General features: G+C 34.8%; 1 protein-coding gene across 8 annotated transcripts; it reads left to right on the top strand.

The window, feature by feature from the left end:
* Positions 1–939: 939 nt before the first annotated feature.
* LOC127797323 (calcineurin B-like protein 7) lies at positions 940–11516 on the top strand. Of its 8 annotated transcripts, XM_052330129.1 has the most exons (11): positions 940–1077; positions 1155–1227; positions 1620–1754; positions 2399–2481; positions 2605–2664; positions 6874–6975; positions 10052–10160; positions 10274–10326; positions 10764–10844; positions 10931–11043; positions 11139–11516. In XM_052330129.1, exons 3-11 carry the CDS (start codon positions 1676–1678, stop codon positions 11200–11202), a joined length of 744 nt encoding a protein of 247 aa, XP_052186089.1. In that variant the 5' UTR covers positions 940–1077; positions 1155–1227; positions 1620–1675; the 3' UTR covers positions 11203–11516. The 8 variants fall into 8 exon arrangements, 7 of the variants coding, with proteins under 7 accessions (XP_052186089.1, XP_052186090.1, XP_052186091.1 ...); XM_052330130.1 differs by lacking the exon at positions 6874–6975 and having other exon boundaries at positions 945–1077; XM_052330131.1 differs by lacking the exon at positions 2399–2481 and having other exon boundaries at positions 947–1077.
* Positions 11517–16455: the final 4939 nt, after the last annotated feature.

The following is a 16455-nucleotide window of genomic DNA, read 5'->3' as shown; positions in this document are numbered from 1 at the left end:
AATAGTGAGTTAAAATCAAAATGATAATCGAAAAATAAAGTAAAAGAACACCCTGTTGTGCTCTAATGAATTGTTATTAATGGAAGAGATGAAAATGGGACTTCAAGAGTCTAATCAATCGATCTAAAACTCACTAAGATAAAACCAATAATCGGACATAAGGAAAACCCAAAACCAACATTAGATCAAACTCAAATATATCCAAATTTGAAAGAAAATAACCCCAACATGATAATAAATACCAACAATCACTTGATTTCTCCTCTCCATCTATCTCTCTCACTCATTCTCTCAATTTTCTTGCCCGTTCAAAAAATTACCCCTATAAACACAATATATGTCAATAACTATCGAAGAACTAGATAATTTTTCGCAAAATTAGGATAAGTTCCTTAAGTATTCAGAAGAGATGAGATGAGAGTGAAGGAAAAAGAGGAAAAACAAACTTAGATTTGAATGGCGACAGCCAAGTCTCCAGCAACTTCAAATAAGTTAGATCAAATAAACTAAGTAATGGGATAATAGAAATAAGTGATGGATTAATAGGTTAGACAAATATAATGAGAATAATAGGCTTAGATCAAAATGGTTTGGACTTGATTATTGTTTTGAGCAAAAGAACCAAATTCATTTTTTTCAAAAAAAATAAGAAAAACTTACTTCAATCATTTCTTATCAAATTTTCTATAAGTAAGTTTGGACCTCTCTTACTATAATCGGCTTAAACTTCTTGAATATCATATCCCAAGATGATATTTATTCATATGATAATATAGATATAAATAATGAATTCAGCGATCGCCTTGTTGGATGTCAAACCCCGAGATGATATTTATTTATATGATAATATAGATATAAATAATGATTTCAGCGGAGTAACTACCAGACAAAGAGCTCTGAGAGAGAGCCGTGCGCGTGCTGTAAGGCAACTCCAACGGCAGAAAAGAATGGCGCTTAACTAAAGATACAATATTATTTCAACAGTGTATAGGGAAGATAACAGAAGAATCTGTCAACTCCATCTTCCGCTCACGTATTCCGAGGGATTTTTTATTATTGATCTTGCAGATCTTGAAAGTAGGTTTCTATTTTGCTTCTGCCACTTTCATGTTCTGGGTTTTTGCTCACATTCTCTAAGCATTTATGGGTTGCAGTTAGAATTACTTCTTTCGAGCTGATTTGCGTGGAATCTCCGTTTGGCTGGTGGGAAAATGTGGGGGAAAACAGGTGAGTTAAGAGGTTTTCCCGGACGTTTGGATTAATCATTAAGATAAATGCATGCTGTTCCAAGAATCCAGAAATATTGTAGTCCGAAGAATCTAGAACACGCAGACTAGTTGGTTTCCCTTTTTGTTTTTTGGATTCTGAAAGATTATCTTTTTGAAGAAATAGGGATTAAAGTGTTCGTTAGATTTTGATTAATACCAAATGGAAAAAGGGATGGGTTTTCGATACCCACTCCAAAACTTTGTGGATTTCTATGTCTCTTTATCTTTCTGGATCGCGTTTTTCCCGGAAAATCTGAGATTTTCCGTCTTTGCTTAGTGATTAATTTGCAGACATTGTATCAATTGTTGCTGAAAGATAATTCGTTCTTATTGTCATTAATTCCATGGTAGGCTAATTGGCAAGAACTTATTGATTGATTGTCAACAAATTAAACTGTCCTGCTTTGATGGGCTGCTTTTGCTCGAAGAAAACCAGACGACCTCCAGGCTACGAGGAGCCTAATGTTCTTGCTGCTGAAACGCTTTGTGAGTATATATCCCACATGCATGCACTTCACTTGCTTCAATTCGCTGCCTTCAATTCGATTTAGATCATTCAATTCAAAGTATGGTAGAGACATATTCCTATACCCAATCCAAGAGGATGTGAAATTTAAGATTTCTGACCTGTTTTTTTTTTTAAATAAATAAACAGAGGCATACATCTGATTCACAGGTTGCAACGTGACGCTAAGTGATAAATTTCAATGAGATTTTGAGTTTGTGTGTCTGTTGAGCTTATGAGATTGAGGGTAATCGTTTGTTTGCTTTGTAACTCATCATCTTCGTTCACATATTGTTTGCTTGATTTTAAGGTTAGGCATTGGTGCTTCTTGACTACTAGACCCAAATAATTATTCGCAAATTATCGGGCTTCTACAAGAAGAGTCACTAAAATGGAATAAGTATTTAGTAAAAACAATAATGATTGAGAAAAATTAAGAAAAACTTGATGGAAGACACTTAGCATGGCACAAATTATAAGATCTTATAACAACCTTACAAAATATAATTAAGGTATTAGATGAAAAATAATTAGAGAGCTAGAATTCATGTAGATGGATAATAAAAACTCAATATGTTCTCAATGTTGGGTATATGATATTGCGATGCATTTTTAATCTTTGCAGTCACCGTGAGTGAAGTCGAGGCCTTGTATGAACTATTCAAAAAATTAAGCAGTTCTATTATCGATGATGGGTTGATTAGCAAGGTGTGTATAAGGGAACTTATAATTCAACAGAAGTGAAGCTAATATTTATATAGTTCCAGCTGTTTAAAGTTAAGTAAATCATGTGTTGAATGGCACTCAGTGATCTTTCAATCTTTTGATCAGGAAGAGCTCCAGCTTGCATTATTCAGGAACAGAAATAAAAGGAATCTTTTTGCAGATCGGGTGTGTTTTCTGGATCTTTAATTCAGCTGCTCTTAATTCATAATTTATATTATTAATGCGTTAACTCTGAAATCTAGTGTCTTACCTGATGCAATATTCACTGGCTGTTAGGAAGATATGTTTATATGTGATTATTGTGGTGCCATTTGCAAAATTGTCAAAGTTGCCATCTCTTAAACACCTAACATCTGAACGACCCTTGTGTGCAACATGAATGACTGCACTCTCACCCTGCAATTAAAACACAAAACAAAACACAATAAAAATTTTATATTTTATTTATTTATTTAGGCGAGAGGTTTATACTCGTCAGTGTACGAGTGCAGTTGTAGTTCAAATTTAAATTTATACTTTCTGGATAAGTCCAGGTCGTCCACTGAGAGATTTATTTATGGCAAAAGAAAAAAATAATGTCACACACACGCACACGCATTTAGATGGATTGATAACATGATTTTTTATGATTTTTTTAGATAACAAATACTAGAAAATAAAGCAAGACAGAAGTTGAAATAAATACTAAACGTGAGAATATGAAATTGGAAAGTACTTGAGTTAAGACAATTTCAGTGCCAACCCGTTGATTCCCAAATATTAGCATAAAAGATTAGCAACATTAATTTAATTTCAGATATGAGGATTTGTTATTAAATGCAATTAAAGATAATGATAGCTCTAGTTTAAGCAATCCCCATACATGATATGCGGGATTCTAATTTAAGAAACTACCATAAATTCAATTACAATTAATACACAAAACAACTAAATTAATCATCCGGGTTTGGGTATGATAGCGTTTCCAGTTCTAGTAACTCTCATGCGTGACATGAAAGCTCTAAGTTAGGCTTACGCTTCAATCCAAACCTAGTGTTTTTTCAATAATCAAAACACACTCATATTGAAGTTTAAACCAATGTTACTCATTTAAAGCGTAGCTTTCTTTGGGAATCATTGGCGTTAGACACTGTCCTTGCCTTAACCCAAGATTAGATTTAGCTACTCATCTCTATTAAATTAATTGACAACAATTTAAATGACATAATTTAAATAACAAAATTTAAATGACAGGAATTAAAATAGAAGAAACTAACCGGCCATTTAGGCGGTAGATAATTAAAATACAAGAATTAAAATTGCAAGAATTTAAAGGCAAGAAACTAACCGTCCATTTAGGCGGTGAACAATTAACCGGCCATTTAGGCGGTGAATAATAAAGTAATAATAAATGACATAAGAATTTAAAAGAAGAAAGGAAGAAAGTAAGATCACAAGAGAGAATACTAAAGAAAAGGGGAAAGAACAAGAACAATTCTCAAAGAGAGAATTATAAGGAAACAACTAAACTTTGATTCAAGAATAATAATCACACTTACAAATGCAATCAAGTGATCTATTTATAGGCCACAAGATGCAATACAAACCACACAATTTCAATTATTCAATTAGACATAATTATATCTAATGGGCACTCACACACTTAAAGTTAAATGGATTTTAGCTATAATACACACCTAATATTAAATGGATTTTAGCTAAAATACATACCTAATAAAGCATTCATAAAGTTAAATGGATTTTAGCTATAATATCCACCTAATAGTTAAGTGGATTTTAGCTAAAAAACACACCTAATAAAGCTCTCACATAAAAAATAAAAATAGATTTCTATAAATTGATTTTTAATCTTCATTAGGATTAAAAATAATCCTTGGGCCTTCTCCAAATAATATCTTCCATGGGTTGCTCAAATTGGGCCTTAATTCTTCATGGGCTTAAATTCTTCATGGACTTTAATTTTTCATGTGCTTGATTTCTTCATGGACTTGAATTCTTCATGGGCTTGATTTCTCCATAGGTTTGATTTCTTCATGGACTTGAATTCTTCATGGACTTTAAGTCTTCATGGGCTTTAATTCTTCATGCCTAAAAAAAATAAAAATAATTTAATATTATTAATAAATTATATATTATATATATGTATTACACATGGCACATATATATATATATTATATTATATTATATATATTACATGAATGCATATAATGATGTATATGTATTATATATAATTTTATATATTATTATTATTATTATTATTAAATTTTACTTTAAAATTTCATTTCATTCATTTTTCAATTTAAACTTGCATATAACCATAAAATATATATTAATATCTAATTTAAACTATTTTTAACATCAAAAGAAGGATATAATTATAACAAAATTTTTATAAAATTAACCACTAATCAATGAACAATTAATGGACTGTCAAAATTAGTTAGGCCCCAAGAAACTAGGCACGATCTCATGGACACATTAGGGATGGGCGAGGCTTAATTTGCATATGAAGGTTCCTTGACACTAATTTAACCTTTTACCTACCAAAAGAAGAGAAACATCAAACATAATGCAGTATTTTGTAACAGGTGTTGATTGTATTTTCTGTTTTGTTTCTCTGTTATGTTGTGCTTTGTTGTATTGTACAGTTAGTTTGTTAATTGGTTATATGTTTGTTAGTAGCTAGCAGTTAGAATAAGGTTATAGCAGAGCAGAGCTTCTTATGTATTTAAACGCTGCAAGCAGTTTATTTTCTTTCAATGAGAACAAGGTATTCTTTTACTCTCTCCTGTCTCAATATGGTATCAGAGTGATAAATTGCTTCTGTCTTCATGATCTGTGCTGTCATTTCTGGTCATTCTCCGGTGACCCACGGATTTTGCATTCTTCCTTGTTCGAAGTCTGCAATTTCATTTTCCTTTCTTTCTTGTCTTGCTGTTCGTCCATACTTGTTCTATGGTGACAACAATTCCAGATTCGTCCTCCTCATTGATGAGCAATTCCGCCATCGACGTGGCTCAAGCCTGTATTTCCTTCATCATTCTAATAGTCTTGGCCTTGTTCTTGTCTCTCAATCTTTAACCGGGGATAACTGTGCCTTGTGGAGTCCCGCAATGTTAATAGCGCTGTCCGTGAAAAATAAATTAGGGTTTATTGATGGATCAATTGGAAGGCTGACAATTGGAGATCCACTGTTCAGTGCATGGATCCGCAACAATCATATCGTCATTTCCTGGATACTCAATTCGGTGTCTAAGGAAATATTGGCCAGTGTGATCTACTCAGAGTTTGCACACGAGATTTGGACAGATCTCAAGGAGCGATACCAGCAGAGGAATGGGCCTCGGATCTTCCAATTGCAACGTGATCTAATGAACCTATCCCAAGGTGAGCTTTCTGTTAGTTCCTATTTCACCAAGCATAAGATAATCTAGGAGGAACTTAACAAGTATAGGCCTATGTGCTCATGTGGGAAGTGTTCTTGCGGAGGCCCTAAAGTTCTTGCAGATCACTATCAAACTGAGTATGTTATGTCATTTCTGATGGGGCTAAATGACACTTTCGTGCAAGTTAGAGATCAGTTGCTACTCATGGACCCTATTCCCCCTATCAACAAGGTACTTGCTCTTATATCTCAAGAAGAGAATCAAAGAAATATAATTACCTCTGCTGGTGAGAATGAATTTGTAGTATTTTATGTGAAACATGATGGGAATAAACTTGGATATGGTAGAAATCAAAAGAAGGAACGTCCTTTTTGTACACACTATGGGTACAATGGACATACCATTGAAAAATGCTACAAGTTGCATGGATATTCTCTGGGATACAAACCTAAACAAAGGACTAACCAACTTGGTCAGGCCAACTCTGCTATTATTAGTTAAGTCTCTGAATGTGTCCCTAATCAATCTAAGAATCATGAGAATTTTGGGAGTTTTATGCAGACCTTAACCCCTGTTCAGTATCAACAATTGATGGGGATGCTCAGCTCACATCTTTCTGATGCTAAGTCCAACATAGATGTTCATGCTTTCCTTGATCAGGCATCAGGTACTTGCTTCTCTATTTCAGTTAATCCAGGGCTTAGTTACCCTAGGTATTGGATAATAGACTCGGGGGCCACCAATCATATATGTTGCAATTGGTCTTCTTTTCAGTACATGAGGCCAGTTCAAAACTCTTTTGTTACACTACCTAATCATAGTCATATCTCTGTTAATTTCATTGGGACTGTGAGGATTAACGCTCATCTAGTTCTTGAGAATGTCCTTTACATGCCTCATTTCAAATTCAACTTGATATCTGTGAGTGCATTGACTGGGAAGAACATTTTATCTCTCAATTTTTTTTAATAATAAATGCGTTATTCAGGATGTCCACCACATGAGGATGATTGGCAGGGGTAATCTACTTGAAGGACTTTATGTTTTGGATGGACTTTCACTGGAGCTTGGCAGCCAAAATGTAGATAAGGCCTGTACTCCTTATGTTTCTGTAGCTAATGTGATAAGGAACCATACTTGACACAGCAAGTTAGGCCATCCTTCTCTTAAAAAGCTGGTACAATTGAAGGATTTGTTGAACTTTACTCATGCCTACAAGAAGAATGATATTCCCTATTCAATTTGTCCCTAGCCAAATAGAGACGTTTGTCTTTTATTTCTCATAATCACTTGTCTAAGTATGCATTTGATCTTATACATTGTGACACTTGGGGTCCATACCATATTCCTATTTATGCTGGGCATCGATATTTCTTGACTTTGGTGGATGATTGTACACGATTTGCCTGGGTTTTTCTCAAGAAACATAAGTCTGATGCTAGGACTATTATTCCCAAGTTTTTCTCCCTTGTTGAGACTGAATTCCATACAGTAATTAAAGGGTTTAGGTCTGACAATGCCCCTAAGTTGCTGCTTACTGATTTCTTTGCCTCGAAAGGTGTTGTCCATCAATTTTCATGTGTTTGAGAGGCCTGAACAAAACTCAGTTGTAGAACATAAGCATTAGTGCACGCTTAATGTGGCTAGAGCCTTGTATTTTCAGTCTCAGGTGCCTATCAAATTCTAGGGAGATTGTGTTCTTACTGCCACATTTCTGATAAATAGAACACTAGCATCTATTTTGCAAAATAATTCCCCTTATCAAATGCTATATCATACCCCTGTGGATTATGATTCTTTTAAAGTATTTGGCAGCCTATGCTTTGCATCTACCTTGCCATCTCATAGGATTAAATTCCACCCTAGAGCTACAGCTTGTGTGTTTATTGGTTATCCTCCAGGTATTAAAGAATACAAGCTGTATGACATAGCCACTAAAGCAATTTTTGTCTCTCGAGATGTTTTTCATGAACACATGTTTCCTTTCAATTCTGTCACACCTTCTGATGAGGTGAAAGATCCTTTTCCTACCCTTGTTTTGCCTAAGTCAGCTTCTAACCCTATACCATCATACCTCCACTTACTTCTGTTGTTTCTCCAGGTTCAGATGAGGATCATGCTATTCTTTCTGATCCTCACCCTCCTATTTCCTCTTCTCTTCCTGTCTGCAGGTCTGCTAGAACCACAAAGCCGCCTTCTTAACTTAAGAGACTTTCACTGTAACCTCTTGGATAGCAGATCAACACCTCTTCCTCAGACACTGTATCCCTTGCATTAATATCTTTCTTACACCCATTTGTCTTCTTCTCATCGATCTTTTCTTATTACAGTGTCTTCCAACGTTTGAACCCCAACACTAGCATCAAGCTGCCCCATATGCTTATTGGAGGGATGCCATGGTTGCTGAATTGGAGGCTATGCAGCAAAATCAGACTTGGTCTGTTGTCCCTCTTCCACATGACAAGCACTCTATCGGTTGTAGATGGGTTTATAAAATCAATTACAAATCTGATGGCACCATAGAGAGGCATAAATCCGGTTTAGTGGCAAAAGGGTATACTCAACAATCTTACTTGATACTTTTTCTCCAATTGCCAAGTTGGTTATTGTCAAAATCTTACTTGCTCTTGTTGCTATTAACAAATGGTCTCTAGCTCAACTTGATGTTAGTAACGCTTTTCTTAATGGTGATATCTTTGAGGAGGTGCACATGGATCTTCCACCTGGTTATCAGTTTAACAATAAGGTTTCTTCTCAGGGGGAGAGGTTAGTATGCAAGTTACACAAGTCCATTTATGGCTTGAAACAAACCTCCTGGTAGTGGTTTTCTAAATTTTCTATTGTGCTTGTTCATCATGGTTTTTATCAGTCTTGGCCTGATTACTCTTTATTCACTAAGGGTACTGGCACTCCTTGTTTCTGTTGATGACATCATTATCACTAGCCCTAACATTACAGTCATAGACTCTATCAAGGTCTTTCTTCACAGCCAGTTTAAGCTTAAAGACCTTGGTCGGTTAAGGTACTCTCTTGGCTTGGAGATAGCTCAATCTACTAAAGGTATATTTTTCTCCCAATGGCACTATACTTTACAGCTCCTTGAGGATACTGGATTTTTAGGTTGCAAACCCACTTCTTTACCCATGGTTCCTAACTCCAAGCTATGTTCTTTTGAGGGAGATTTACTTTGAGGATCCTACTGTATATAGAAGACTTACTGGCCGTCTATTGTACTTGACCATCTCGGCCTGATATGACCTTTGTTGTGCACAAGCTCAGCCAATTTGTTTCTCAGCCTAGACAACCTCACCTAGATGCAACTCATCATCTTCTTCAATATTTGAAGGCATCCTCAGGTCCAAGGGTTATTTTTTTCAGCATCCTCTTCTATTCAGCAATGTGCCTTTTCTGATGCTGATTGGGGCTCATGTCTAGACTCAAGGAAATCTGTTACAGGTTTTTGTATCTTTCTGGGTGAATCCTTGGTGTCCTGAAGGGCAAAGAAGCAGACCACTGTCTCCAGATCTTCAGCTGAAGCTGAGTATCAGGCCGTTGCCTCTATTGCTAGTGAACTTATGTGGATCACTCAGCTTTTGCTGGATTTTCGGGTCTCCTCTCCTGCTCCTACTCTACTTTTTTGTGATAATCAAGCGGCTGTACACATTGCTACTAATCTGGTTTTTCATGAGTGTACAAAGCACATCAAGCTTGATTGTCATTTTGTTTGGGACAAAATTACTGAAGGCATCCTTAAAGTCCTCCCTATTCGCAGTCAACATCAACTAGCTGATGTCTTTACTAAGGCTCTCCCAGCTACTCGGTTGTTTCCTTTATTAGCCAAGATGGCCATTCTTGATATTCATGGTCCATCTTGAGGGGAGTAACAGGTGTTGATTGTATTTTCTGTTTTGTTTCTCTGTTATGTTGTGCTTTGTTGTATTGTACAGTTAGTTGGTTAATTGGTTATATGTTTGTTAGTAACTAGCAGTTAGAATAAGGTTAGTGCAGAGCAGAGCTTCTTATGTATTTAAATGCTGCAAGCAGTTTATTTTCTTTCAATGAGAACGAGGTATTCTTTTACTCTCTCTTGTCTCAATATTTTGACTAGAAGAAATTGACAGCATTGCAATATGCTTTTCTCATTCTGCATTGGTAACCCTATGCAGATATTTGATCTTTTTGATGTTAAACACAATGGGGTGATCGAGTTTGGAGAATTCGTTCGTTCGCTTGGCATTTTTCACCCAAATGCACCCGTAGCAGACAAGATTGCATGTAAGAATGAATTTAGTGTGGTGTATAATCGTATGCTATGGAATTAGATTCATAGCAAGTTAATTCAATTGCTCCCTTGATTTCACTTCTAAGTTGTAGAAACTCTTTTGCAGTTGCATTTCGATTGTATGATCTGCGACACACTGGATATATTGAGCAAGATGAGGCAAGTATATAAGCTTTCAAATGTGCCCATTTCCTGATTTATGATGTCTCTTTGAAAATTGCTTGTGTTAGGGAATAAATCAAATGCACAAGTAAACTTTATCACACCCACTTAAGATCAAAATTAAATACACAGATTTAATATGTTTCAATAATGTGCTTGCTTACACGGAGAGAAGAAAAACAAACATTCACTATGGAAATAATGAGTTATGAAAAGATAAAACTACCTCGCTTTCAACCACAAAGCCAATATATACCAAATGTTACTGAAATTCAATAATACTCACTACTTAATCTGTAAGTAAACTACTTTCTATCATGCTTAGATTTGGATTGTTTAAATTTGAATTTAAGATAATCTCAAGAATTTGGTTGCGAATGTTGTGTCGTCTGTGATTCTAACAAATATATATATTTTTTTCTGTTACCTGATAGTTGAAGGAGATGGTGTTGGCACTCTTGAACGAGTCTGATCTAGTTCTCTCCGATGATGTTGTTGAAACGATCGTGGATAAGGTGATGCTACTCTACCTTGTTTGTCTCTCCTTCAATTTCTTGCTTCTCGATTGGATCATGGATCCTGAATCCTCTGCTTTTGACAGACATTCAGAGATGCCGACGCGAACGGCGATGGAAGGATTGACGAGGAAGAGTGGAGAGAATTCGTTGCCAAGAATCCGTCTCTGATCAAGAACATGACTCTTCCATATCTCAAGTGAGTTCGTATATATTCAAATTCAATCACCGATCCGTGAATTCTCGGAGTGAGAATTGCATAATCAATTCATATTCGTTCTTCCTTTCTGGCAGAGACATAACCCTAGCATTTCCCAGCTTTGTGGTGAGCTCTGAAGTTGAAGATTCCAAAATGTAGACACTACTCAAAACAGAGAGAAAGCAAAGAAGCCATCCAGATTCTCCATATTCTGGGACTAAGGAACACCTGAAAACAACAGCTCTCGGAGCTCTAGATTCGCTAAGATGGACAATAATAATCGACTCACAGCTTGAAGCAGAGTTGCCTACGTGGTGTCCGTGTCCCTCATGTGTCACGTGCAATAATCACGTGGTGAAATCCGGGTTGGTCATCAATATATATGCTTAGGCGACTTACTCCCCACTCCACTCCAATTGTGAAAATAATTTATACTTTATAGAATAAAGATAATTTTTTTTATGCAAATACAATCCTTTAACGTTCGGCCAAATTCGTATGTTTGTTCTTGTACTTATGTTTTTCTTTTTTGGGTGCTTGGTTATTCAATTTTTTTATTATTTCGATTACAGTATTGAACTTGATTTTTGAGTTAATTTAGTTATTATATTTTAATAGTTTTTTATGTGATAATTTAAATTTTTTGTTATTTCGATTATAATTTTAGATCTGTATTTTTGAGTCAATTTAATTCTTGTATTTTTTATGTGTAAAAAAATATAAAATAAAATGATAAAGTATATGTCACACTTTATTTACATTAAAGTATAGGGGGTTAAATTGGCTCAAAAATGCAAGTTCATGAGTGTAATTAAAATAATAAAAAATTTGAGTTATCACATAAAAAAGTTAAAGTATAGTGTTGTCAAAATACAACATTTAAGATTTGTGATCGTGAGAACAATAATATAGTGTTCGTTTGGCTTTGGGAAGCGTGAGATGCTTATGAATAAGGGTGTTCATGGTTCGGTTTGGCCGGTTTAAAACACCAAACCGCAAAGTCGGTTTTGCACCAAATCAAACCGATCGGTTTGATTTGGTGCGGAAAATCGAACCAAACCAAACCGCAGTTTGCGGTTCGGTTCGGTTTCCGCGGGTTCAGATTTATCCATTTGGCTCGGTCCAGGTCGGTTTGGTTCGATTCGGGCCGGTTCGGTTCGGTTCGGTTCGAACCGAATTGGTACTAATTTCCCTGTTTTTGCTGTATTCCCTGTTTACACTGATCTAACTTAATTTAATCCATATGGTCAACATGAGTACCTTATAATGCAGTTAAAAATAGAATTTAACAGCTAATTTAATCCCTGTTTACCAGCAACAAATTCCTAATTTACAAACACCACTATTCAATATTCATACCAGGCTATAGGGCGAAGGAAGAGATGCAAAATTCATGATTAGTTTTCCTGTTATCAGATTTCGTATAACAATATCGTTCTTCCAATATTGCAAGCAGCAAGTAGGGGTAAGGATACAAAATCTTAAGCGACACCTGAAATTGGGAGTTTCCAATTGTAACTAAAATAAATCAATAAGCTAGAAAGAAATATTTTCCACTTACAATTGAAGGCAATATGTTAACGTAATGAAGATTTTGTGTAGCTAGCTTTAGCTTTTCATCTATTGGACCACCATTTACCAGCAGGAATTTCTTTGCATTTTCCCACTGTTTCACATAGTTCACAATATTCTTGGTCTTATGTGTAGGAACCTCTAAATCCTCAAAAACCATAAGCTGTATGTTGAAAGAAATTTTCTTCAGTTTATTCAATATCATATACAATGCCTGAAACGCAGTTACTAAGATATGGGAAGAGAACCCAGAAAAGATCATTTTATTATCTCAAAAATCACATTTATATTTACCAAACAGCCTCCAGCCTAGTACTAATACCATGAGGATTGGGTTAGATCCATGAAAATGTAAACTATGGATATCAAATTATACACCATATGGGGTCTCAAACTCAAAGAAATCATGATATTCTTTGACAGTATGTCAAAGAGGTAATGGAAACTTTTGAAAGGTTTGAAGCTTGAAAATATGACAAATAAAAATTGAAACTTTCCCTCTCCAACTATCTGAATAATTAAAAAGACCCTAAAAAACACACCCCTAACCCTTCCAAAGAAAATCAAGATAGAATCCTATAGTCAATTCCTCCAAGGAGTTTTATTATCAACAATAAAATCTAGATCACTAACAACAATAATAAACCATATATCAATACCTGCTCCAAAGTCTTCAACTTCATCACTAATCAAGGCTAAGAAAATTTTTTGTCATAACGAACTTATCTGCAATATTAAGGAGAACAATAAAATTAGAAAATTAAAATGTTAAAGTTAATAGTTAATACAAATAAAATAATAAACATGTTTGATGAGTAGATAAAAAATTACCAGATTCAGCAGATTCATAAGTAGTATGCTCTTCTAATACTGGGCTCATATCCAATGGTAAAGATGTAGCTCTCAACCAATTCTGACAACAAATCAACGCTTCTACCATAAATGGACTCAACGAACTTCGAAAGCAATCAAGCACCCTACCTCCAGTGCTAAAAGTTGACTCAGAAGCTACTGTTGACACTTGGATGGCAAGAACATCTCTAGCAATCAGTGATAGGACATGGAACTTTGTCGAAGATACCTTCCACCATGCCAATATATCAAAAGTTTTGTTTCTTATATCCTCATTTGGCTCAGCTAGGTACCTTTCAAGCTCATTTTTCATTTCAGTAGCATTATCTTGAAAACATTCTTTCTCAAAACCGGATTTAAACATGTTAACAGTATCATCCTCATCAGGATCCACAACTGGAAACCTAGGTCTAGAAGTTGTCCCACCTTGTTCATCTGATTCAATTGATGCATAAAAATTCACTAACTTCCCTAGAGTGCTCTTGATAGAATCCATAATGGTTTGAACTTCATCTTCAGAATAAAGTTTGTGCAAACAAAATGCCACATATTTCATTTTGTACCTAGGATCAAGTACAACGGCCACATAAAGAATCATATTTTGATTTTCAATGTTGCCCCAATACTTATCAAATTTTCTCTTCATGCTAGAAGCCATATCTTTCAAGATTGATTCGTAACACAAACTCCGTTTGTTTAGTTTACCAAGCACATTACAAATTTCATGGAAATAATTATTTGCAGTAACATTCAAGGAAGCACTAAACGTGAGGGTAGCATCATAAAAAGTCTTCAAAAACTTACAAAATATTGCACAATTCTCCCAATATGTAGAATTTGGTGGCCCAATATGTTTTTTTCCATTTTTATCCTCTTCACAAAAATATTGAGAATAAAGCAAATCTTCTTCTTCCAACAAGTTAAATGCATCAACATATTTTAGTGCATGATCCAACATTAAATAGGTGGAGTTCCACCTTGTTGGCACATCCAAAAACACAGGAGCCTTCTCTTCTTTACATGTATTCTTCACATAAGTTTTGAATCTTTCCAATCTTGAAGGAGAAGCTCTAACATACCTAACTGCATTACGTATAGCCATAATAGAGTAATCCAATTCCTTTAAGCCATCACCCACTATCAAATTCAAAATATGAGCCGAACACCTCACGTGTAAAAATTTCCCTTCACAAACAGCACTCTTCCAAATCTGTAATCTTTTTCTCATGTGCCCAATAGCCCTATTGTTAGAAGCAGCATTGTCAACTGTGATTGTAAAAACCTTCTCAATCCCCCATTCTTTCAAACATGTCTCAATTGTTTTACCAATTGTCTCTCCTTTATGATTTGAAATTTGACAAAAATTCAATATTCTTTTTTGCATTTTCCATTCAGAATCTATAAAATGAGCTGTAAGCACCATATAATTAACATTTTGAATGAAAGTCCATGTATCAGTGGTAAGAGAGACTCTTTGTGAATTCTTAACAAAGAATGACTTCAATTTTTTCTTCTCTTCATTGTAGAGACTAATTATATCCCTAGCAATTGTAATGCGTGAAGGAGGATCAAACTTAGGGCATGCAGTACTACAAAATGATCTAAACCCTTCCTGCTCCACAAACCGAAATGGCAATTCATCAATGACAATCATTTTGGCACATGCCATCCTACAAGCTGCCTGACTAAATCTTGTAGCTACAAGATTACTACCTGATCCACTTCCATCCTCACTGTCACTCTTCTTTAGAAAATGTAAAATCTTTTGCTTCTTATCTTCTAATTTGTAAGGATTCTTCTTACACTGATTATTTATATGGTTCCAAAGAGTACTTGTCCCATTTCTTCTAGTATCACTTGCATAATCTTTGCCACAATAGTTGCACACAGCTCTAGGCTCAGAATAATCATCCTCATTTTTAGTAAAATGTTCCCATATTTCAAATTGTTGCCTAGGTTTCCTTTTTACAGCTTTGTCCTTGGAATCCTTAGGTGGCAACGGAGGTTTAGAGCCACTACTTGATTCAATCGTCGTATTAGTCATTTGATTTTCATTGATGTTTCTTACACATTCAGGATCGGTATTACTAGCTGATTCCATTTGCCATTGAAGCAATCAAAAATTTGAGATATTTTCTTGAAAATTAATTATTTGGAATTCACATTATCTAAACCCTAGCTAGGTACAAGTCAACTAAGCAACTTGGATTCATTAATCGACTAAGCAACTCTTCAAACTCAACTATTAGAGACAAAGGAACAATTGAGATAAGTAGATAAGTCTATGTTGATCTCATGAGAGTAGAGACTTCTTCTTACTAGGGTATGCATGTATTCAAAAATCAAGAACTTAAGAGAAAATTAGTTACGCTGGAAATTGAATTTAAACAAGGCATTAGACATTCAACACAGCAACATGCAGCTTCATAAAGGATTTGCAAGGATTATTTATATAGGGAAATGATAAGTTTACAGAATACCTATAGAAAAAAAAGTGATGTTATTGAATAATGGAATGGAGACATTCTATAATTATGGAACATTCTGATCATAAGTGTGATTTTTTTTTTTAATGTAAAGTGATGTTCTATAAATAGAAAATTCAACCAAATTAAAGTTTATATTAGAATAAGATTATCTATTTGGATGCTATTAATTAATCTGAAACAAATCTGGCTAAATATATACATTCTACACAATCTCATTTCACATTATTTTGATGATATATATATTATTTGAAAAATTATAAATCAGATGAAAATAAGTTCTATTAATGAAAATATAGGCTATAATAATAATAATAATACAAATATAGGCATGTGTCAACATGACCATATTATTGCAGACTGTACACCAAATTAAGGATAAGAACTCTGTAATCTATAGATTAAAGCTACTAATTAATTATGGAACTCCCTCATACTGCAAAACATCTATTCAAGTCGGGTAATTAACGTTTTTTCCTGCGCCTTCAGGTCAGGTCCTCAA

The sequence above is a fragment of the Diospyros lotus genome, chromosome 3, assembly GCF_014633365.1.
Source record: "Diospyros lotus cultivar Yz01 chromosome 3, ASM1463336v1, whole genome shotgun sequence".
Taxonomy (NCBI): Eukaryota; Viridiplantae; Streptophyta; class Magnoliopsida; order Ericales; family Ebenaceae; genus Diospyros; species Diospyros lotus.
Note: the sequence above shows the minus strand (reverse complement) of the source record. Positions and strands in the feature narration are given on the sequence as shown.